This window comes from Tachysurus vachellii, chromosome 4 (assembly GCF_030014155.1).
Source record: "Tachysurus vachellii isolate PV-2020 chromosome 4, HZAU_Pvac_v1, whole genome shotgun sequence".
Taxonomy (NCBI): domain Eukaryota; kingdom Metazoa; phylum Chordata; class Actinopteri; order Siluriformes; family Bagridae; genus Tachysurus; species Tachysurus vachellii.
The window spans coordinates 29205063-29230974 of record NC_083463.1 but is presented as its reverse complement, the minus strand read 5'-3'; the positions used below and the strand labels follow the sequence as shown (position 1 = coordinate 29230974).

The following is a 25912-nucleotide window of genomic DNA, read 5'->3' as shown; positions in this document are numbered from 1 at the left end:
ACAAGATGCCACACAAATGCTGTTGAATGCAAATCTTAAATCTGATTAGTCCAGCAGTAATTCTAATTGAAGGATTAGATTAATCTCACATGAACTTTATTATAATGTCCATCTTTTTTTTACTGCTTATCATACACAGAGTCATATGGAGCCTGGAGCCTATCCCAGTGGAATACTGTAGGTGTACAAAAAACGAGGACATGGCCTTCTGTGCATGTATTCAGACTGGAGGAGGAAAGTGAAGTATCTAGAGAAAACCCTCAATGGACCAAGACATGCAAACTCCACAGACACACATACTGTACTAAACCACAGAGTTACCAAGTCCTCTAACATAAGACCAATAACCAATAAATCCATAACTATGCTGTTATTTAAAAACGAAATAAAATATAACATAATGATATAACCTCTAATGATATTTGTTATGGTGATGAAGTTAAATCTTCAGGACAGTAGTGATGGGAAGTTCGGTTCTTTTCCGCGAACCGGTTCTTTCGGACAGTTCGTTTTAATGAACCAGTTCAATAATCCAGTTCACCAGTTCTTTTACGTCCTGACGTAATGACGTAAATTCCTTTGTAATCATAGCTTTAGTTGAATACATTTCTTACATTTAAGTTTTGCAACTAAAACACCCAGTACAGGCATTGATGTGCAAATGTGGGTGTTTTACGTGTCTTAAAGATATAAAGTTAATAAACTAATCTTTATCAACTTACAAAAACATACAAAAAAAAGCATACTTTTAAAATGTTTCTTTCGCTCCATCAGTTGTTTAAAAAACTAATGCAATGGAGTTAAACACTAATATGTTGATAAGACCTTAAATCATAACCATTTACATTTATTGCTGTATCAGTTCAGTGATTTACGCATGCGCAGTAACAACAGCTCATTGGTTCTCAGTATGTCGGACGTGTCCAAAAGATACAGTTCTCAGTTCAGTGTACTGATGATTCGCTGTATCAGTTCAGCATGCGCAGTATCAACAGCTCGAGCTCACAGTTCTTTCAGCACAACATGTCTCAGTTCAGTGTACATGAGTTACACATACTCCGGGATATTAGTTTATTTAGAGTCGGACTGTCAGGCATGACCGGAAGTGAGTAACTTAATAACTTGTGGATCAGCGCTGACTCAAGACGCAAACTGTTTAGAACGAATCAGTCCGATTTGGTGAACTGGTTCGTCCAGTTCACTAAAAAGAACCGGTTCAAAAGAACGATTTGTTCACGAACCGGCCATCACTACAGGACAGACAATATCTTGGTTTCTCTGTTACATGACAAAGCTGCATTAATCCCTATTTTATTAATATAAATAATGAAAAAACTAAGTAACTGTAAACGGATAAAAACACATTCCTTGGTAAATAAGAAAGTACATACTTTTATCTTCAAAAAAAGTACAATTCATTCATCTTTCAGCATTATCTTTCGTTCATCAGGGCTACTTCAAGTTTGTGCAATGTAGCGTAGCAGACTAGCAAAATGGTCGAGCCAAGTAGCCTGTGTATTGTTGGCAGGTGTGTGTATCCACACTCTCTCTCTCTCTCTCTCTCTCTCTCTCTCTCTCTCTCTCTCTCTCTCTCTCTCTCTCTCTCTCACACACACAGAGCAGGTGCAGTCTGGAGCAGAAGCTTCATATTAAAATGTTTCATGCGAGTGGACAGGGATGAATTTGCTACAGAATACCAGCAGCTGCCTCGAATGATACGGAAAAAAAAATCAGTTTTGAGAGCAAACAAGGCTAGAACTAAAACACTTTTAATGTACAGTAAGACACACTGAATTCTAAACTCATGATGGCTTAAAAAAAGGATCACCTGGTTTAATTTAATTCATTTAATTCTCAAAAATGACAAGTTATTAGCTAGCTATGTTTGTTAGGATGCTAGTTAAGTGAGTCTATCAGGGCTACCCTTTTTACATTGAATCTGTCACATGCTAGCTAATCAAAAACACAAACCCTAAAATCCTATACTAATAGATAAACATTTTAGAAGTAGCTGTATGTTATCTAAGGCTTATTTTAGTAAAAAAAACAAACAAACAAACAAAAAACAACTATTGGCTCAATTACCTTTGGCATTCTTAGCAATAAATTGTTTGTATTGATCTAGTTAGCTTTCTAGCCTGCTAGCACATATCTAATGCATATAAACAAAGTCATGCTGGATTAAAAAGTCACTAAAATGTTTTTCTCTCAGTTTATATCTTTGAACTGCAGAGTTTTATACACCAGGTGTGATTATATTGTCCTTTATGGAATTTATACAGTAGATTTAAAGATAATTTGTCAGCAATCTTATTAGAACTTTACTGCAAGTATTAACTCTTATGAAAAGGATTATTTGCTATGTAGTGTATGTTTAACATAGCAGGAACTGCTGGAATGCTGCTGGATCATTTTACGACTAAATAAATATTTTTTATTACTTGTAGAGTCGAAGATTTAAAGGAAGCGTGTAAGCTTCCTCCGCACCTGAGGGGACGCAGAGTTCTGAGTAGTCGTAGGACACGTAGCACACCTAGGATCTTGGCTCCTCCTGCCATCGACACAACAATGTCAATCAGAGATACAAAGACAAGGAAACCATCCAGAATGTTCCAACTGCTGCGCAGGTAAGCACGATCTCCCAGATACAAACCCATCGACACTACCTGAGAGAGAGAGAGAGACAGAGAGAGAGAGAGAGAGACAGACAGAAAGTTTATTTCAATCATTTTCAAAATATGACACATTTTATAACAGGGGAGAAAAAGGTGTCTGCTGTCATTTTGACAGAATGCCATAAAGGCTTAGGGAGAAACTTATGTAAGGCAAACATCGAGAAACAAGAGGATGCAGATGATTGAAAGAAATCAGACATGACACCGACGAGTCTCTGTTTTCATATGTCAAGCCCCAGAGTGGTGTGATGTGACCGGTAGAGCAATGCCGGATGCTGATCTACAAACCAGGAATTTTGAAGGCACAAGGGTTGAATTTTGGCATTGAAACACGTGACAGCGTCAAGACACAGTCAATCTTGACAGCTTTCTCAACGGGAGCCGATTTCTCGGGTGGATTTTGAGCTTTTTCGTTCCTGTTGAGTTTCTGTTTCATGTTCACCTCGCTTCCTCGACCAAACAGTGTCAGTGAGAGACGCCCAGAGAAATGACAGGTAAAACTTTTTCATGCAAAACTGCAATACTTTTATAAATACTATTTATTTCATATGCTACAGTATATACAGTATTTGTTTAAAAATTTTTTAAACATTGCTAGACATATCATAAACGTAACATTTCAAAGACACTTTTAATGTCAGGCCTATTTTCAACTTGATCAGACAAGCCTGAGGCGGCAGAGACAATATTTTTTCTCGTCAAAGGAAAAGTCACTCAGTGGTGTACAAAAAGATCCTATGACGATCCTAATTGTCACAGCTGGCTGACTTTACACACACTACACTACCTCACATGCCAACTAAATACCTCATAAACAATTAGCATACTGCATATTAAAATTGAAAAATAAAATCAGCAAAATGACATAAGTGGGAGGTCTGGTTTGTTATCCAGATATTGATGATTAATTTACGACCTTTTGGACCTTTTATTGCTCTCTCTTTCTGAGCTCAACTTGTTAATGACAGACTCTGTTAGGCTTGTAATGAAGTGAGACAGAGAAACCCAGAGAACAGTACAGACGCATTATAGAATGCCTATGAGAAATTAATGGAGTAATTAATACCATAGTCAGCTAATTACACATCTGCAGTGTTGTTTGGCAAAGTGGGAGTGGGGGGGTATGGATAGACTGGTAATCTGTAAATCTAGAAGACATCGATCTAGATCTTATAATCTACAGTCTACTAGAATATAGTCTATTAAATCTTATGAAGGTTCATAAGGGATCATCGAAGTCAAAGAAATAGATATGGAGTTAAATGCTAGTGTGCACAAAAAATGTGTGGGGGCTAGAAAAAGTACACATTTTGTAATACATATAAAGTGGATTAAAAAACATTGTTGTGAAACTTTGTAAATATGAATCTGCTCAGATCTTTTTGAACCAACAAGATTCATGTGTAAAACGTTAAACAATGTTTAATAACCTGTTAGCACAAGTATGAACGCACCAACAGCACCATGTGGCTCTCCTCTGAATGTAATATAATGAAGTGAAGTCATCAATGAAGTGAAACTGATTAACAGCAATTTAAGATCAACCTTCTCTGTAGTAATCTCGTTTCTGACTTCTGAAGCCAAGGAACACAAAGCAGAGCTTACAAGGCAGGTACTAGATGTACATTTATGAAAGGAGAGGTGTTGATCTGGAAAAAAATCCAAAAAACATTCAAGAAGATTAGATGTAACATGGAACACTGTGAATGACATCAGTGAGTGGAGAAATTCTGGAATGCAGTGAGATCACCAAGAACAGGATGTCCCTCCAAAATTGACAAAAGAACAAGACTAACACTTATAATCAAGGCTGCCAAGAGACCTAAGGTTGCAGGGATGTCTGTATATGGGGAAGGACTAGAAACTATTTTTTTGTCACCAAAAAAAAAAAAAAAAAATCATGCACAATCACCTTAATCATACCAAACTATGTGGCAAAATGTGTTATGAGAACTTTAAGGGTAAATGATATGTTTGGTGTCCAAACAAAGTAAACCTTTTTATCAATGTAAGAACACAATATCCACAGTGAAGCATGTTGGCGGTAGCATCAAACTGGTACTGGGGCTCTACTCAAGATAGAGGGAATCACAGATGGCTTCAAATGCCAATCTATTTTTGGCGCAAGCCTGCAGGCCTCAATAGACATCTAAAGATGAAGAAAAAAAAATGTACCTTCCAACTGTATAACAATCCAAAGCCTAAATTTAAGTAAAAAAAAAAGATCACATATTTGGAATAGAGTCAGAGCTATTCCAAAACCCTACTGAAAACCCATGGAATTAATTAAAAAAGGATATCCACAGGAGATCGAATTGTAATTTGACAGATCCGAAGAATTTTCCTAAACGAAAAGTGGAATAAAAATGCTCAATCAGGATGTGATGTATCACATTAAACATCTGAGAGCTACAGCTTTTCCTAAAGTCACATTATTGTAATTGGAAATCTCAGGTTAGTAAATAAATAAATAAATAAATAAATAAATAAGGGGGGCACGGTGGCTTAGTGGTTAGCACGTTCGCCTCACACCTCCAGGGTTGGGGTTCGATTCCCGCCTCCGCCTTGTGTGTGTGGAGTTTGCATGTTCTCCCCTGTGCCTCGGGGGTTTCCTCCGGGTACTCCGGTTTCCTCCCCCGGTCCAAAGACATGCATGGTAGGTTGATTGGCATCTCTGGAAAAATTGTCCGTAGTGTGTGATTGCATGAGTGAATGAGAGTGTGTGTGCCCTGCGATGGGTTGGCACTCCGTCCAGGGTGTATCCTGCCTTGATGCCCGATGACGCCTGAGATGGCCTGGCTCCCCGTGACCCGAGGTAGTTCGGATAAGCGGTAGAAAATGAATGAATAACTAACTAACTAACTAAATAAATAAATATAAAAAAACAGCCAAGGCAAATTTATTTTTAAAATTAAATTAAAATTAAAATATAAATAATTATAAATAATTAAAATTAAAAAAATAAATAAATAAAAATAATAGTAGTAATAATAATAATAATAATTCTACACTGTTTTGTTAAAAAGATTTTATGTTTTCTTAAAATTTTTAATTTTAAATGTTTTATCAAAATGCCATTATTTTTGTCTGTTTTCCAGAATTTTTTATCAGGTACTTCTGATGGGTTTTAGCAAATAGCAAATTTGCTAAATCAAATCTTCAAACCAAATTCACACCAAAACATTTTCCGCTTACTTCAGAGGACGATGAACAGTCAAAACATGTTGCACAGATGAAGTTTTTAAGTTTAGCACTGTAGCTAAATATCTAAATGAATATAGCTACCAGTGAAACATTATTCCTAGAAATACCCTTGAACAGACTTTGTTATGTTGTCTGTATGATATTTGTGACAAAATATGTCCATAGAGTTAAAAACAATCGATTTCAAAATCCATAATTTTATCAAGTAAGGAGAATTTTTTTTAGAAATTTTGCCATGCATTTTGCACCATGCTAAATCTGAGCCTAAGAGCTTCTCTTACATGTTAGCAACACCTTAGCTCCAGCGCAAAATTAAAAACCTCGCTTAATGACCTTTTTATACAGTGGGGAAGTTGTATACATTTTACTTTTGGTTAACTATTTGATTACTAAGACAGGGCTCAGTCTAATAAATTTTGAAATCATTCCAACATTATTTGTGAGAAATTCTCCATAAGGAAGTCTATCTCACTGAGAAACCCTGGAGTTTGACAGCATGCCTAAATTATACATGACTTCAGACTATTAAAAAAGATATTTAAAGCTTGAAACTGACATTCATGCATGAATAAATAATTTCAAGAGCCATAAAGCCTAGTCTATAAAAAGCTAGAATTAAACATGCTTTTCTTTTAGAAAACCCGCAAGCATTATCGCAGACACGGCTGGAAGCCCGTGTACTGTAGCTGAGCTAAATCGGATTGGACTCTGCAGACAAACAGCAGTTTGTACGAACGTAGCGGCATATTTACCTTGACCGTCATCTCGGCTACGAAGATAGCAGTGAAGATATAGTTAGAAATGGTTAGGAAGACTCGCTCCTACAGTCATAAAAAAGAGAGAAAGGAAAGTGAAAGAGCAGAACATAATTATCTTCATTTTTTACGCATCTTCTACAGTTCTAATAACAGTAAAATGGAGCACTTTGGAGCAAATAGCCGAGCAGAAACAGATGAAAATGGCAGCATTCTCAGAGGAAAAAGTGTATGAATAATATTCGGCCTTTATTATTCCGGATAAGAGAACATGTAAATGTCAGCATGGCAAAGCATTGTCAAGCTGGCTACACCATGAAGAACAAAGCTAACAGCACATTTGTAGAACTTTCTGTCAAAAACTTCTGGATGTTTAAATGCGTTGGAAAGACTTCGCCATTTAAAATGACAAAATCTAACTTAAAATTAATTTTTATGGAAACATTCTAGCAAACAAGTCTAAACTGTAAAGCAGGGCCAATTATGCCTTCTTGGAAGTCATGATTTTTCACCGACTGTGTGTAGTGATGGGGGTCACGGTGGCTTAGTGGTTAGCACGTTCGCATCACACCTCCAGGGTTGGGGGTTCGATTCCCGACTCCGCCTTGTATGTGTGGAGTTTGCATGTTCTCCCCGTGCCTCGGGGGTTTCCTCCAGGGTACTCCGGTTTCCTCCCCCGGTCCAAAGATATGCATGGTAGGTTGATCGGCATCTCTGGAAAATTGTCTGCAGTGTGTGATTGCGTGAGTGAATGAGAGTGTGTGTGTGTGTGTGCCCTGCGATGGGTTGGCACTCCATCCAGGGTGTATCCTGCCTTGATGCCCGATGACGCCTGAGATAGGCACAGGATCCCCGTGACCCGAGGTACTTCGGATAAGCGGTAGAAAATGAACGAATGAATGAATGAATGTGTGTAGTGTTGATGGAATAAAGATAAAAAACAAATCCTACCAGACTGCCTTGGTGAATCTTGGGTCTTTCAAGGGCCACTGTGATGCAGTTGAGGAAGATGAAGGCCAACACTACATAGTCAAACAGTTTATGAGCAATAATCTTCTGGCAAGTTAATCTGAACCTAGAGAGAAAAGGAAGGAGAGATGAGTTAATGCTTCAGTTCCACCTCAGTGGCATACCTTGATACCATCCTCAGCATGAGGTAAAAGAACAAAAGGCTCTGTGTTGTATTTCTTAACGCACTTGTTAAAATAGATATTCTTTTTTTATATACAAGTCTTTTATCTGAACAAGAATCCCAGATCTGTTTTCTTAAAAAAATGTTCCGTGGCATGCTGTGACTCTTCTGATTCACCTGCTTCACATGTTACTCCCTAGGGCTCGATCGATACCCTAATCAAAACTACCACACCATCACCATCTCATCTTTCAACAGCCTTCACTTCAGCTTTTGTTCTGTTTCATCAAGTGCTCCATTCCCTCCATACCTCTTTTTCTTCATTCCTTTCCTGTCTTGATTATCATTACCATTTTCCCGTGACCTTTGTCTCCATCTATCCAGCATTTTCACAAAGCAGTCAACGCCCTTTTACCTTCAACCTCTATGTTCTTCTATACCATTGCTCTCTCCTACAATCGTTTTCACCCTCCATCCCATCAACCCATATCTACGTTCTTCTACTGCCGTGTATTTCTGCGGGTCAAGACTTTTCCAGACTTTCCAATCCACTAACCTATAGTTCCATCGTCCATCCATTTGACCATCCATTCTATATATCAATCTCTTCACCCTTCATTCCACCAATATACCCCAAACTGTCTTTTTCACCTTTCACTTCAATGTCCTATTCAACTATCTCTCCATCCTTGTAGCCTTCTGTCCCACTACTCCATAGCTCAGTCTCCTTATTCCTGAATTTTAACATCCTATATATCCAGTTCTCTTGCACTTTCACCCTCTATTCCCTTATTCCATCCATAATCTCTTCTTCTAATCAATCACAGACCCTCATCCTTTTCTCAATTTCCATTCCAACATCAAATACTTTTTCACTCTTCTCCTTCCATTCAACCTCTATAGACCCCTTAGGCCACCCTATATCTCAATTATTCCCTTCTTTTTAATCCACATTTTTATTTCCATCTCCCGATGAAAGCTCTTCCAATCTTCACATCCTATACATCCATCTATCCATGCTTTTTACCTTCCATCCCTCCACTCCATTGCTCAGTATCTGAATTCTTGCATTTTACCATCCTAAATCTCGAGTTCTCTTCCACGTTCACCCCTATTTCTCTATTCTTTTATACTACTCCATCATTTTCAACATAGATCCCACCACATCATTCCAAAATTCCTTACACCTTTTCATCTTCTAATTAATCATAGACCACTGTCTCTCCAGCTTTTTCTCAGTGTCCATTCCAATATCATATTCTTCCATCTCTTTAGCCTTTTTACCTTCTGCTCCACTATTTTAGACCTTGATCCCTTAATTCTTTAGGCTACCCTATATCTCAGTTATTCCTTTCATTTAAATGCACATCTCCCGAAGAAAGGTCTTTCCAACCATCCATTTTTCCCCCCAATGTCATAGTATAGAACGGGGTATAGAAGCCTTTATTATCACCACATATACATTACAGCACAGTGAAATTCTTTTCTTCACATACCCCAACTGAGGAGGTTGGGGTCAGAGTGCAGGGGCAGCTACAGTATGATACAGCGCCCCGGGAGCAGAGAGGGTTGAGGGTTGTACCCCGATCCTCCGATCAACAACCTAGAGCCTTAACCAGTTGAGCCACCACCGCCCCAATACCATCCTTTTGTACTGTTTACCCTCACTCTAGGTTATAGTCTTGATGAATAAGGTGTATACGTAGGTGTATAATCTATACCCCGCTCTATGACATCACAAACTCCCTCAACAGGTCAAAATTGGATGACTTATTTGGATGCAATACAGCCCCAAAGTTGCTGAATTCACCTTTAGATAGTGTTTCTTTTTTAGTACAAGTTTTTTTTTACATTTATATAAATTTTCCAAATCAAATAGTAGACTGATATCTGATTAGTATAAATATTTTAGATGACTCACTTGTTCTCAGGAGAAAACAGGTAAACAGACCAGTCTTCCCTCGTCTCACACCAGTCTGGGCGATAAACCTCTATCATCTTCTGGATCCGAAAACATAGGCTCTTTAAAAGGAGCACATTGGCAATGAGTCAATACAACACACTTGACATAATGTACAACTACGATTAACTCCTCGGCAAACACAACTGCAGGCAATTTTATTCCAACATGTATGTTATTTTGGGGGGCACGGTGGCTTAGTTAGCACGTTCGCCTCACACCTCCAGGGTCTGGGTTCGATTCCCGTCTCCGCCTTGTGTGTGTGGAGTTTGCATGTTCTCCCCGTGCCTCGGGGGTTTCCTCCGGGTACTTCGGTTTCCTACACTGGTCCAAAGACATGCATGGTAGGTTGATTGGCATCTCTGGAAAATTGTCCGTAGTGTGTGATTGCGTGAGTGAATGAGAGTGTGTGTGTGTGCCCTGCGATGGGTTGGCACTCCGTCCAGGGTGTATCCTGCCTTGATGCCCGATGACGCCTGAGATATCTTGTATCCTGAGGTAGTTCGGATAAGCGGTAGAAAATGAATGTATGTCATTTTCTTTCCAACGTTAAGTACATTCCATTAAGTTCTATGCAATAGTCAAGCAATCTGGTGCTCTTTTACAAACACAGCTATTTATAAAATTAAATAAAGAAAGAAAGAAGTGTAATGCAGAGACCATCTTAAACATCGTAGTCAGTATCAACGACTGCCTTTCACACAAGAAACCATTTGTAATGATGCACTATAGTTAGTAATGAGGTGTTATCGTGTGTAGTGACAGAGAGAAATCTGAATCTCACATTGTCTTCCTTTCACAAGAGAAGAATCAGAAGCAGAAATAAAGTGCCGCCGAAAAGCTATTATTAAGAAGAGTGCTACATCAGGGTTTGGTAGTGAATGGCACAAGATGCTATAATGATATACACAGAATATGAAACTGAAATATGCTTTTCGGGAAAAAAGTTTGCTTTATTCTTTCAGACGGTTATCTTGTCATACATTTCATTTAAATGGTAGTGCATGTACAGCTTTGTGAGGCGGTCTGGGAAAACCCTTCATATGAGAAAATTTTAATATCCTTGACAACCATTATACCTTTTCAGAAAGTGCTTTATCAGGTTTGGGGTCACGATGGAAATGTTTTGTACATTTTTCAATTTAAAAATAAAGTTAAACAAATAAACTCATTCACTTTATCAGATTTCTGGATTTTGTAAATCTGTTGTGATGCAGGGGGGCACGGTGGCTTAGTGGTTAGCACGTTCGCCTCACACCTCCAGGGTTGGGGGTTCGATTCCCGCCTCCACCTTGTGTGTGTGGAGTTTGCATGTTCTTCCCGTGCCTCGGGGGTTTCCTCTGGGTACTCCGGTTTCCTCCCCCAGTCCAAAGACATGCATGGTAGGTTGATTGGCATCTCTGGAAAACTGTCCATAGTGTGTGATTGCGTGAGTGAATGAGAGTGTGTGTGTGTGTGTGCCCTGCGATGGGTTGGCATTCCGTCCAGGGTGTATCCTGCCTTGATGCCCGATGACGCCTGAGATAGGCACAGGCTCCCCGTGACCCGAGGTAGTTTGGATAAGCGGTAGAAAATGAGTGAGTGAGTGAGTGTTGTGATGGATTACTTACGTAGTCTGTCTCCTCATCAAGGTGGGGTTTGTCCTTCCGAGCATTGAGTTGTGGATAAACCTCGCTCAGCAGTGCTCTCTGACGAATTGGCGCTTTCCCATTACAGTCCTGGTGCTGTTCCCCACACACACTTTTCTTCCTGATCAGAAGAGGGTGCTGCAGTGGGGGCCCAGGGAGCTGGAACTGCTCAGGAAGCTCGAGTGAGAGGGCACGTCGATCGCGTCGAAGGGGGTAACGACGAGAAAGGAGGGGTGGGTGATGTGAGATATGGGGGCGTGGGGAGAGAAGGGACTCTCGCTCAGAAGGGTGGGAATGGGGACCCCGAACCCGCAGGCTTCCCCCTACCGTCAAGCCCCGAGTAGCACGACCCACACTGTTCCAGCTAGAGCGGCGACTCCATACTGACTGGGGGTGGGGGCGCCCCCAGTGTCGGTACAATGAACTACGGCCATGACGCTGTAGAGAGTGAGAAACGAGAGTAGGTGCACTCTTTTACAATCTTAGTTTGTAAATGCTAGTTGTTTGTTCCTATCCCCGTGTGTGTGTGTGTACTTGGCTATAGTGCTTTACAAAGATAATTGCAGGCTGTATATGTTTGCTGTAAAAGAGGACAATTGCCCATATTTAGTACCAGTGTAGGTAACGAAACAGTTGCCATAGAAACCACGTTAACTGTTATTAAGTCATCTAAAATTACTTTAAGCAGCAGGCGATACCATGTGCCAACAGGAGACACGGTTCACACACTTTCTACATGGTAAGTGTCAAATAAAACATAACGCTGTGACAACCTGACTCAAGACAAAAATGGTGCAAATTATGGTGTATTTCTGTGGAGTAATTGTGACCAAAACTGCAAAATACTGTAAATGGAGCAAACATGGTGATTAATTCAGCGTTAAAATTTCTGTGTGTGTGTGTTTGTGTATGTGTGTGTGTGTGTGTACTGGTGGCCGCATGCTTTATTCCAAGCACAGTTCTCACATAAAAATCGGCTCTCACTAGCATGGTTAATCTCGTGATCTCCCATCCATGGTGCGTCACAACACTATATTTAAACCATCGAGCTTTCTCTCCTCCATTTTTCTCTCTATCTCTCTCTATCTATGACTGTCTCAATTAAAGAGGAGTTGCTATGGAAACCCCACAGTCATGGTTTGGCTTGGTATCTAACCCAGGGAATTTTGGTCTCACTAACATGCTTTTACACACACACACACACACACACACACACACACACACACACATGCACTGTGGACGCTCACAGGGAGCGCCAGGGCAATCTCTGGCCGAGTGATTTCTAATCAAAGCAATAATTATCGCAAATGTTTCATTGACTCATTAGCGGCATGTGACTTTCCAGAAGAAGCAGCCAGCACGTACAGAGGGCTGATGGGAATCACACACACTCAATGGGCTCACAGTTGGCAATTTGAGTCCAACTTTGCCTCATATGTGACTAATCTGTCCAGAGCTGAGCATGAGGCTTAGAGGCTCAGTACTGAATCAGCAACAGGATAAACACTCGATATTTCTCTCTTGTTTCTTTACAAATGCCCAAAATCACACCCAAATGTGATTTTGCTCATTTCATGAAAATGTGCAATTACAGTGTTATTGCCAACGACTGGATCTAGATTTGCTGTGGGCAAGCACTGCTATATTATGTTGTTTTCTGCACTTCATTCAATTCTGGTGAGGCTGAATTTTTACGCTGCTGAACCTAAATTCACACCGTAACTAGAATTTATCACCAACTATCGAAGAACGGAGATTGTTCCTCCAATACAAGTAGGGATCTGTGACGAATCTGTGCCAAGACCCGTTGAATCCGACAGTTCAAAGACACTTTGCGTTTATTTTTCAATTTCTGTCAACCAAGTGTATCTAGATTGCATTTTCTTACCAATTCTGACATTTGAAAGGTGATTGCTTTGACAGATTGTTTGGCATTTAGCTCTCACCAGTGAGAAAGAACGTTGCTCCAGGCTGCTTTTGCCCAGACTCGTGACACTGCTCTTATGAGATTCCTCATCCAAATTTATCATTCCGCCTCCTATGGGGTTCATCTCCAGGTGTCCATTAGGGGTCAAAGCACAAAGTTTAGGATCTGGAAAGAAACAGGGTGCATGAGTACCCGAGTCAGCTAAACAACAAACAAAAAAGATTGTTAAAACAAATAAGCAGAGACAGCAAACTTCAGAAAATGTATTAGAAAAGAAATCCAAGCCATCTGAATGACAAACTATTTATATAAGGGGCAGGAAGTCGATGTAACCAGCTGACTGCCGGCTTCCTGTTTATGGACTGAAATAGAGTGAAAAAGCTACTTCACTTTCTTCACATTAGAAATTTACACTGAAACTCAGTTGAGGCCAGCTAGTGGATTGTACTTTACATTTACAGCATTTAGCAGACGTCCTTATCCAGAGCGACTGAGCAATTGAGGGTTAAGGGCCTTGCTCAGGGGCCCAGCAGTGGCTGCTTGGTGGACATGGGAATTGAACTCACAACCTTCCGATTGGTAGCCCAACCAACTAGTGTTAATTTCGTCACCTATTTTTAATTTAGTCTTGTGCCAAATGTCCTTGTTAGTTTTAGTCATATTTAGTCATTCACATATCTTTTTTGTTAGTCTTAGTTTTAGTCGACTAAAAGTCTCGTCATTTTAGTCTAGTTTTAGTCAAAAGAAAAAAAAGTTATTTGGTAGGTAGCAATATAATAAGCGGGATCCGCTTTGCGGACATGTAACTTGAGCAACAGCTGTTCTGATCGTTGTGAATATTTTAAAGGCGTAACAGCTGATGAAAAAGCAGAGACAATTGTAGACGAAAATGAAGAGAGATTGTATCTTAGTTTTTATTTTATACAAAACATTTTCGTCTCGTCTTTTTTCGTCAACAATAATGCATGTTAATTTAGTCTTAGTCAGCGTTTTTGGACAGTGGTGCCGTCTTGGCATCGTCTCGTCTTAGTCATGAAAAAAAAAGGTTGTTGACGAACATATTTCGTCTCGTCTCGTCTGACGATTTTAACACTACAACTAACCAACGTAACCACTAGGCTACCACATCCCCCAACTTTAAGTTCCTCTCCCACAGTTTTCTAAACAGTGTTGGCTTTAATGTTAATTATTAACCATACTGCAGTAAGAAAGTTTGGTGAAAAGAGATATATTGTTGGTGAAAAGAGAGTTATATAGTGACTGCTTGATCTAACTGCTGCAAAAGATAACCTACGTACAGGAGCACATCATGATTTACACATCATAGTAAAGGATCTTTGCACAGATGTAAACTGAAAGCACCAAATGATCTGGTTCAGCTGAGGAGAGAAACAGAGAAGAGAGAAAATAAATGGGCTAGAGATGGGTTTTAGAGAGAACAGGAGTCTGGGTCCGTGCTGGGTTAAGTGCGGACGAACCAAGACAACCAACCCTCTTTTTACAGTGTCGGCTGAGTAGAGTGGAGGTAAGCGGTGAAGTAGGTCAAGTGAGGTAATTGGAGCCAGGAAATAGGAAATGGACAAGAGAGATGAGTGGCCTTTTGTGGGCTTAATTAAAGCCAAAAATAACAGGAACCTTGGTTTGACTCATAATGATCAATTCAAATGAAGTCCTACTACAAGAAAGAAAAATGATACCATTATTAAGAATCATAGAGGAGGAAAAAACCCTAATATTTAGATGTAAACTTATTCTGGAGAGAAATCTTATTCTGGAAAAGATACAGAATGTAAAAGAAACTCATAGTGCAGAAGGATTTATAATGGAAAAGCAAATCATTACTTTGGTGGATTGCAGAAGGGACTTATGTTGTGTAAGCTGGAGAAGAAGCTATGCTGAAGAAGAAGGGACTCAGTGTGTAGATGGGGCTCATCCTGAGCACAGGAGAAGGGACGTAAAGAAGGAAAAGTCATCTTAGGGCAGGGACTCATACTGCACATGAAAAGACTCACTGGGGAAATAGGGCAAGTATTAGAAAATGGTAAAAGGCTTGATCTGGAAAAGATTCAAGATGAAGATCTACTCTTTGTCTAAAAATGGTAAATTGTTGGATGTTATGGACATACTGGATAATGAGGAAAGTACTAGAGAAATAAGGAGAATGGACTCATATTCAGTACAACCTGTAGAAGGGACTCATAGCTGAGAAGAAAGGACTCACCCTGGAGAATGGGCTCATACTGGGTACTGGAAAAATGGACATATAATAGAGACATAAGTAGTTCTTCTAAATAAAATACTCATAGTTGAGAAGAAATGACTCATCATGGAGCACAGGGTTATACCAGACACTGGAGAAAGGGACATATAATAAAGAGTCCTCGTAGATAATGGTGTCATGTTGACAAATAAGTACTCGTCCTGGAGAATAGGGCAAGGCCAGGTACTGGAGAACATGATATATAATTAAGAAAGAAGTCCTCCTGGAGAAGACCCTCATATTTGAAAAAAAGACTCGTCCTTGAGAATGGGTACAAACCGGGTACTGAAGAAGGCAAATATCATTGAGAAGAGTTTTCCAAAATAAGGTTTTATAGTTAAAAAGAAAGGACTCACCCTGGAGAATGAACTTGTATTGGATATTGGAGAAAGGGACTCATAGAGGACAGGAGACATATACAGTATGCTGGAGAACGGAATAACAGAAATACCGAATAACAGAGATAATAGAAATGAAAAGAAAGAGCTGGAACTCATATTTGGGAAGGAATATGGAAATGCTGAATAAGAGATTCGTATTGAAGGAAGGTCATATTAAAGAAGGAAATCGTGTTGCTACAGTATAGGTATTATCCGATTCTGTCTTTAAATCATTGGTTGCACTGGTTGTAAAACATTGGTCGCACTGCAAATGCCATTAATGCGAACCTACCGGAGAGCTGGAGCGAGTCCTTGTGTCTATCACTTCCATCATAGTTGGAGGACGACCCGTCATCATCTGAATATGAGCGATTAGCATCACCCTGATGGAGCAATGACAGGAGACATATCAAGGGAGTGGAGTTAAATAGGACAAAGTACAAAAGGTTGTAAGGTTACTGCAACAGATCATTTGCAGGGCTATATAGTGTTTTTTTTTTTTTTTTATGCTATTAACAATTCTAGAGAAAAATCCAGCCTGGTTGCCTTGCCTCTGCTTGAAATCCCTCTACCAGAATGGCAACAAGTAAGTTAAAAAGCACATAGTTTCCAAACGTCATAAGAGCCACGAAATAAAGAGCTGCCAGAGGAGAGGTGGAGGCCATGCCATTATATAGCACTACATTCCAGTCCTCCTGAGTCAGGATCTGCAAGGGATACACATATAAACATATATTTAAATAGATGGTGAGTTTCTGATATAGTAATTGTGGATGTTTACTTGTAACATGAGTGCAATACCTGAAAAACAGTCACTATGGCCCATAATAGGGAGTCAAAGTTCTTCCTGTCAGGAACTGTGTCTCCAGCGTCTGTCTTCAAACTGAACTTACAGCCGAATATATGCATTCCCAAGATACTGGAATGAGAGAGATGTAAGGACAGCTACAGAAAGTGGCATTTGCACATCTTATTGTTAAAACTCGATCCATTTAACGGTATTTACCACCTTATTGACCTTTCCGTCATGCAGCTAAGCTTGAGCACACACACTACACTACAGGTGGATCTTCGATAATGATGTCCGTTGCTCAGATTTCACAGAGTAGGTTGGCTTGCTTTCCAATTTGACTAATTAAATTTATAATAAATGTTTATTAAGGTTTTATTTATTTATTTATTTATTTATTTATTTATTTTACTCGTACGTGACTACTATAACGTATACGTGTACATTTGTAGCATTAGGCATAACCTCTGAGGCTTGTACCTTTACAAACTTTTATTCTACACATTAGTTGATGGGATCGATAATTCTGGTTTTTTTTTTTAGTGAAGTGTTTCAAGTCAATTCACTCAGCTGAGCAGAATCAGCGAGTGAGTAAAGCGATTATGTTTGACGAGTTCATCAACAATAATTGAACATGGCTAAAAGCGATGAGGTTCTATTCACTGAGTGAGTCAAATGTGTTGATGGTTCGACACGTGCGGATTATTGACTCTCTGTTGGCTCATTACTCATTAGTTATTTTGTGCCAGTTAGAATTTCCAGGTTCATGGATATAGCATATAAAGGAAGACAAGCCAGTAGTTCAACACTAGTTCAATAGGTAGTTTATCGTCGCTGTCGGGCGGAAACCTTGTATGTCCAAATTTTGTCAATTTCACATATCGATGCTATTGGTCAGTCCCCACGTGGGTCTGTTATTTTTACAAGTTATTAACCAATCTAAAGTCTTGAAAATAGCTTGAGCGCAAATCTCATAACTCCATTGGACGCTTCAACTGTCCACCTCTTCCTCACTCCGTGGGAGAGCTTCGCGGCATATTTCTCCTCAAGAAGAGTCGCAACGAATCAACACGTCTTCTGAGGTAAATGTCTTCAAAACACTGGGCTCAAAGAAAAAAAAATCTTGACTCCCGCTAGTTCTGGTGCTCGTCTGAGGACAGGAATTTAGCGCAAGACAATCCACTGCAACGCGGACTAAACCCTGTGCACTGCAGATAAGGTACAGCGTTTTTTTAATTTCCTGAAAAATAACGGTTTTGGAGATATGAGGATTCCGCCTGACAGCGACGTTATATTAGTTGTTGTTGATATATTGGACCATGTGGTGTTTTGTGTTACAATGAAATGAAAGGAAAGAAAATTGATGAAGTCAAGTAACTTGGTAGGTAACAGTAGCTCAAATACCTTATAAATTCAAAATGGTGGATTTCCTAGTGTGAGATGAGTTAACGGCAGACACTTATTTTCAGGGATTTCAGTACAGCGTAACAGATATTGCGTCATCAGGTAGGCGTGGCCTAATTGATAATCCTAACCCTAACCATAACTGTAGTTTTTGGTTGTTTATTTGTTTTCTAAAATAAATCTACCTTTATGGCTGTGTTGTCCTTCGTAGTATGCTCTTTTTTTTGAAAGAAGGCGTTTTTCCAAGACCTCTGGAAACACGCCCACTTTACGTCATAGTAACGAAACTCCTGGAATTTAGTGCCTGCCATGAGTTAACATTTCCAATACCAGGTTATTGGAAAATAAAGCTGTATAATCTCACTTCTCTACATTTGCCATTGTGTGTGTGTGCGTGCGCGCGCGTGTGTGTGTGTGTGTGTATACTGAGAATAGGCTGTTATTTGTCTTTAGGTTTCTGGGTCATCATGACAGAACTAAGGGACCCAGAAGTAGGAAAAATGTGTAGCAATGAAACCAACCTTCAGGTCCCTGTAGCAGCAGGTGTGTGTGTGTGTATGCTACTGTATGTGTGTATGCTGTGTGTGTGCATTCCATGATCTGAGACAAATAGAGAAGAGCATGGACTCCATTTGTCTTCATCTCTCACCCAGTCACTACCCAATTTCTCCATCATCCTGTGTACATTTTTCCTCATTTCATTTGTTTCCTGTCCTGCCTCCTCATCAGCTTAATCCCATCAATCCTTTGACTGTTTCTGTTTCAGTCTCTTTCTTTAAATGTCTCTGTCCCTCTCACACCGATTGATGCTGGAAAACCCATTTTCACCTGTGCTGGAACTCTTTCAATTCTCAGGATTTTAACCAATCATCCACACCCACCTGAAGATGAAGATGAAGAGCATAAGCAGCATGCAGAATGTGGCCACGTTGTCCATGGTTTTCATCAAGACGACGAGTTGCCGGCGCAGTGCGGGCATGAAGCGCACCAGCTTTAACACACGGAGCAGCCTGAACGTCCTCAACACGCTCAGACCGCCGTCGGACTGTCCGACGATCTCACACACGCTGCGGAAAGAAAGAGACAACCAGAGACACTGAGAAGGAGGGAGGGATGGAAGAAAAGAAGAAGGGACGAAGAGATGAATACATCTATTCCAGTTAAAAACAGAGAGAGAAGGAAGGTTACAGAGATAGTAATACACAGATGGACAGTGGGCGTTAAGTATATATATATAAAAAAAAAGGAACAGGCCGCTAAATAAAAGAACGATATGGGTGGAAAATTCCAGACACAACTTGGGTCTATGGGATATGGCTTTTAATCTGTATAGAGATTGTAAATGAAAACATTTGGAAGATGATTGATTTGACAAATTGTGACTGACATTTTGCTTCAACAATTAGAAATAACAAAAAAATCTCAAGAATATAACAAGAATGAAATTATTATTATGTCGCTTTGTAGAAGCCAACATTCTGTTTTCCTATTTAAGCTTAGACGAAAATTTATAAAATTTAATGCGGCCTAGGGCTTTCGAGCCACATGCACCAAATTCGGATATGTTGTAGACCCTGGTCATTTGTTTAAAAAACAAATTTTTAAATTGGTGTACCGCCTGACCTTCCAGTTGTCCCGCAGCCCCGCCCCCAAAATATGCAAAATCAAAAAAACTTTTTACAACATGGACATGTGACATATCAAAACACTCAGAACAATGAGGGGAACTTCCTCACGTGTATTCTGATGACGTCACGTGACGTCACCTGATGTCACGTGAAAATAAAATATTTTGCACAACATGGGCATGTGATACAGTATATCAAAACACTCAGCCCAATGAGGGGAACTTCCTCAACTTCCCCAGCTTGCCTCCAAAAGTAACACTGACCCTTATGTCCACGGCCTTTGCGAATACTTGCCTCGTCAAAGCCAACATCAAAGTTTGTCGCGACGATCTTTACAAATCTAGTTTGCTTTTGAGTTTTGTTAATGTATAAATCAAAAAAGCTAAATTACACTTTACAAGTATGTTTTTTTTTTAATTCAACAGCATTTGTACTTTTTCCTCACAGTGTTCTCTGGGCCTAAGGATTAAGCTACCACTAGTTCAAACAGAACAGCCTTAACTCATTTTTTTAAAACTGAAGACTGCGATCATGGCTTCAAACCCAGCGATCGGATTGTTTAAGAATTCTGACATGAAGCTCAGATGAGCTTGAATCGTCTTATCTTATAATTATCACCTGGACTGGAACCGAGAGGAAGAGAAAACAGCTTTCAGCTTACTTTGATCCGAATATAACCGTCATAATGAGACCAGATTTAGCGTATAATACTTCAGGTGTTGTGCTTCGCCGATCGTGCTTCATTGTACATCCTCACCTCATTTCTACAGATTGTTTGCAGTGGCGCCCCCAGATTTTTTTTATAGTAGGCCACAGCAAATCTTGGGGTGGCACAAAAAAAAAGGAGGGGGGGGTTACAGCTACTCTGGTGGCGCCAGTTAATCTACAGTCTTTTTGGTGGGTGCAGCATGTGCTTCATTTTATTTATTTATTTATTTATTTATTTATTTATTTATTTATTTATTTTTCACTTCATGAACTATTGTGACTTTTCTATTATGCATTCAAATTCAAATCCATACTAGGGGTGGCCACAGGTGTGGCCAGAGTTTATACACTGGCCACCCCATGGGGGCGCCCCTGTGTGTTTGTACAGGAAAAAGTAACACAACCGAAGGATCTCTGACCCAATTTCCAAATAACCAAATTTCTGACAGCTGAGTTGCACCGAGTTTTGACTCTCACCTGATGATAACGATGATGCCGTCGAAAATGTTGTACGGGTTGTGCAGGTAGTTGAAACAGCCGAAGGCAGTCAGCTTCAGGATCATCTCCAGGGCAAACATGCTGGTGAAGACGATGTTGCAGATCTCCAGAACGTTAGTCAGCTCCTCGGGCTGAGAGGAAAATAAGTGTATAGGCGTGGAAAAAGAATGATTCAGGATTATTTTAGCCTCGTTCAATTTAACTGCCGGATGTTCTACAGAACCTTGGTGTTTCTTTTGATTCATTTTATAGCAGAACAAATCCAATATGCAGCATGTTGTCAGTTTAATAGGTACACCATATAGTTATATAGCAGGGGAAATTAGGGGAAGTCGTGGTCTAATGGTTAGAGAGTTTGACTCCTAACCCTAAGGTTGTGGGTTCGAGTCTCGGGCCGCCAATACCGCGACTGAGGTGCCCTTAAGCAAGGCACCGAACATCCCCAACCCCCACCCCCACCCCCCAACTTCCCCCCGGGCGCCGCAGCATAAATGGCTGCCCACTGCTCCGGGAGTGTGTTCACGGTGTGTGTGTGTTCACTGCTGTGTGTGTGCACTTTAGATGGGTTAAATACAGAGAACGAATTCTGAGTATGGGTCACCGTACTTAGCTGTATGTCACATCTTTCACTTTTCACTTTCACTTCACTTTCAAATATTAAAATCACAATTTTTCTGACAAATTCACATCTTTTGACTCTTTTTGACATTCCTAATATTTTATCCTAGCGATCACAGGATGAGAAAAGTCTGAGACTGAGATACGACGTCATACGACACTGTGTAATGATGAGATTGTCTGCATCCTTGATCCATGATCTTTCACTCACATTTTTTTTCTTTTGGTTAAATTTCATTTGCTTTTTCTCATCTTTGTGCACTGCCATTAACACGGATTTTGTAAATATCAGACTAAAAACTTAATTGATTAGCCTTAGGTCCATTTCGCTAATTATCCATCAACTTGATCAAAGCCGGTCATTTAGCATTTGAAGATATCACACTTAGCTAACAAGGTTTAAGACATTTCCAGGCAGACTTACTTCTTACCCAATGTCACCTTTTCAGGTGGGGGGATAGAAATAAAGCATAAATAAATACATTTTTTGGTCAAACATATTTCTGTTTTCTTAAAGTAGAGATGTTAAAGTAGAAACAAATAAAGAAAACCCCTAAAGAATTTAGCCACAATAAGGATTTGACAGGAAAGGAAAGGAAAGGAAGGAAGGAAGGAAGGAAGGAATGAAGGAAGGAAGGAAGGAAAAGGAAGGAAGGAAAAGGAAGGAAAAGGGGATTGAGTGAGGGAGCGTTAGGAAGGAAGAAAGAAAGAAAGAAAGAAAGAAAGAAATAAAGAAAGAAAGAAAGAAAGAAAGAAAGAAAGAAAGAAAGAAAGGAAAAAAGAAAGAAAGAAAGAAAGAAAGGAAGGAAGGCAGAAAGGATGGAAGGAAGGGACCAATGGAGGGAGCAAGGATGGAAGGGCAGAAGGAAGGAAGGAAAGAAGGATGGAAGGAAGGAAGAAAATGGGGATGGAGTGAGGGAGCATTAGGAAGGAAGGAAGGAAGGAAGAAAGAAAGAAAGAAAGAAAGAAAGAAAGAAAGGAAGGAAGGAAGGCAGGAAGGAAGGAAGGAAGGCAGGCAGGCAGGCAGGAAGGAAGGAAGGAAGGAAGGAAGGAAGGAAGGAAGGAAGAAAGGAACTCTTCTTCCGAACAAATTTACATTTACGGCATTTTGGCAAATGACCTACTGTATGTAAGCCTGTTTAATTCCTGTGCTTTCACTTTTCTCATTATCTCACAGAACTCTCACCACACACCCAAAGCACTTGGAACTTATTCAGGGTGTGCACAATGAGAAGAAGTTACCTTTGATAAGATGCATTCACTGTTAGTCAGAGAAAAATGAAAAAACTAAGAGCACAAGAAACATCAAAACCCTAAAAAAACCCCACACCTAAAATACTGATGGTCCCTGTTTAAGTGCTGTTCAGAAGCTCCTGGCTTCTGATAAAGATCTCATTACTGTGAATATAATCTTCGGACACATGAATTCCGCAATCAATCCCCTTTGTCGATTAGACAGAGCAAAGGTTTAAGAGGGTCACCATGTGCTCGCTTAGTAACCTACAGACATACAGGGTTGATAAAAGGATTTGAACAGTGCTTCAGGTAGAATTAGGACCTTCATCAGTACTGCTAATGACTGATTACAATTAATCCAAAATGGAGAAAATGAACAATATTTTGTTTAAAGAGATATGAAAGTCGTCACTAATCTAAGCTGGTTGTTTTATTTATTAATCAAATGAGCACAATTTGGAAAATAGATTCAGAATCTATCTAGCTGCCTCCTGCCTGCCTGCTGGTCTATCTATCTATCTATCTATCTATCTATCTATCTATCTATCTATCTATCTATCTATCTATCTATCTGAGTCTGCCTTTCTAACTCTATCTATCTATCTATCTATCTATCTATCTATCTATCTATCTATCTATCTATCTATCTGCCTGCCTGTCTGCCGTTCGATCGATCGATCCATCAATCAATCGACCTATCTATCTATCTATCTATCTATCTATCTATCTATCTATCTATCTATCTATCTATCTATCTATCTACTATATCTATCTATCTATCTATCTATCTATCTATCTATCTATCTATCTATCTATCTATCTATCTATCTATCTACTGTATGTTAGTTTATAACAACAGAAAACAGAAACCAAAAGTATGTAAATGTGTACAAAAACTCTTACTCTGAGGGATAAAAATGTGTGTGTGTGTGTGTGTGTGTGTGTGTGTGTGTGGTATTAGAAGAGAAAGCAGGTGTGTTTTTTGTGTTCTTTCATCATTACTAACAAATCCACCCTTAAGATTGTTACAATCAAGCCAAGCGAGTCGTGTGTGTGTGTGTGTGTGTGTGTGTGTGTTTGTGTGTGTGTGTGTTTACCTGCTCATGATGTTCGATGCCCATGCTGATTGTATTGATGAGAATGGCAATCATGATGCCTCGGTTGAAGTATTTGCTCTCTACAATTCCCCACAGTTTAATCCTGATCTCTATCCACAGCTCTTTACACTTTCCCTTACACACCCGCTCGTCCTTCTGCTCTCCTGATTGACCAGCATGTCCATCTGTGTCCTCCAGTGCACCCTCCTCTGCCTCTTGTTTGACCACCATCCCTGAGGGACCTGCACCATCTCTGAGAGACAGGGCCATGCAGTGAGGACAGTCCTCGGAGACGGGGGGTGAAAAAACGTCAGAACTTTCCGAAGGAGGCCGGTTAGGCTTTGTGTGATGGGGACATTGGGAAACTTGGGCTAAAATAAAAAAATAAAGCAATGATTTAAGTATCCAGCATATCACCAATCACCAATCATCCATCTATCCATCCATCCATCCATCCATCCATCCATGTAACCAGGTCCAGGTCATGTACCCACCATCTATTAGTCTTATATTTATACATTCATCTTCATTATACATTCATATTCTGACCTTTTCATGCATCCATCCAACCATTAATCCTGTTATACATCCATCCATCCATATGTCCATCTATTGCCATTTCTTCACATCTCTCTATCCATCCATCCATCCATCTCTCCATTTATTGCCATTTCTTCACACATCCACCCATCTCTCCATTCATACTTTTATCCATCCCTCCGTTCATCCAAAAATGCATCCATCTGGTAAGATTCCTCCATCTTTTCTTTTGTCCTACCTTCTGCCTTCTTTCTCCTTTACACCTTCCTCACTTTTTTCCTAGTTCTATACATTTTCTTTCTATCTATCTATATATATTTCCATCCATCCATCCATCCATCCATCCATCCATCCATCCATCCATCCATCCATCCATCTTATCCTATTCATTTCCTCATATTTACCATCTTTACCTATTCATGTACTCATTCATCCTTTATCCTTTGTCTTTCTCAATACTCACTCATTCCTCCCCAAACATATTAAATACTTATCCATGGATTTCCTCATTCATACTTCTGTCCACTCATCCACATACCCCCCTCACCCTGATGTTGCCTTCTTTCTCCACCATTGACATTGGTTTGTGACTGGGTAGGTGTGGTCTGCCGTGGGCGTGGTCTCAGTGCCCTGAAGAAGGCAGCGGACCGGCGACGGGCTTTACGCAGCACGTGACAGGTCAGCTGAAAGAGCTCCTCATAACAGTCTCCCGGCTCTGCCAGCGATGCCAATGTGCTAGAGGACAGACAGCGGGCACGCTGCTCCTGCATCAGCTGGTGTTCCCGTTGTTTCGTCTCAGAGAACTGAGTGGCTATGACCACGAGGCACAGATTAATCATGAAGAAAGAGCCCACCTGATGAATAAAAGGGAAAGAGTGAGAGCGAATGACAAAAAAAAAAAAAAAAATCAATTAAAATGAACTGTTAATAGTAAACACTCTTATTTACTGTTGTTTTTCGAAGGAAAGAAAGAAAAAGAACAGACAGACAGACAGACAGACAGACTGACAGAGACCAAAAGAAAAAATTAAAAGAGACAGAGAAGACAGAAAAAGAGGGGGAAAGAGATACTGAATGTTATATAAAACGAGAGAATGAAATGCAGAGAGACAGAAAAAGTGACAGGGAGAGAAATAAAGTAAGACAGAAGGAAAAAGGAAAAGGAAAAGAGAATAGCTGTGTGAGACAGGAAAAAAAAAAAAAGAGGACAACCGTCTCAACAGCATCGATAAAGATGAGCCAGAGAAGAGACGACACCTGTTCAAGTGTCTTCCGTAGTAAATAAAGAAGATTAATGAACCACATTGACAATCCTGGGAAGATATATCGAGTGATGGAAGGATGACACAAGGAAAGTAATAAAGAAAAGAAAATAATTTTATTTGTATAAAAAATGTTCTTTACAGGTCATCTGTTTGATATGGGATTTGTAAGTGTTGTATCTGAGTAACACAAAAAACTAATCCAATCTT

General features: G+C 39.8%; 1 protein-coding gene across 1 annotated transcript in view; it reads right to left on the bottom strand.

Annotated features, from left to right (window-relative positions):
- Positions 1-25912, bottom strand: part of LOC132844910 (voltage-dependent T-type calcium channel subunit alpha-1I-like) — a 147773-nt gene that overhangs the window by 31064 nt on the left and 90797 nt on the right. The window contains exons 9-21 of the mRNA XM_060868793.1: positions 24979-25294; positions 23901-24265; positions 20929-21080; positions 18997-19182; positions 16723-16840; positions 16473-16628; positions 16214-16304; positions 13301-13446; positions 11337-11792; positions 9688-9788; positions 7586-7709; positions 6632-6700; positions 2488-2666 (exon numbers count right to left, since the gene is read on the bottom strand). Of these exons, the coding sequence (XP_060724776.1) occupies positions 2488-2666; positions 6632-6700; positions 7586-7709; positions 9688-9788; positions 11337-11792; positions 13301-13446; positions 16214-16304; positions 16473-16628; positions 16723-16840; positions 18997-19182; positions 20929-21080; positions 23901-24265; positions 24979-25294 (2459 nt within the window). The remainder of the gene's footprint in view (positions 1-2487; positions 2667-6631; positions 6701-7585; positions 7710-9687; positions 9789-11336; positions 11793-13300; positions 13447-16213; positions 16305-16472; positions 16629-16722; positions 16841-18996; positions 19183-20928; positions 21081-23900; positions 24266-24978; positions 25295-25912) is intronic.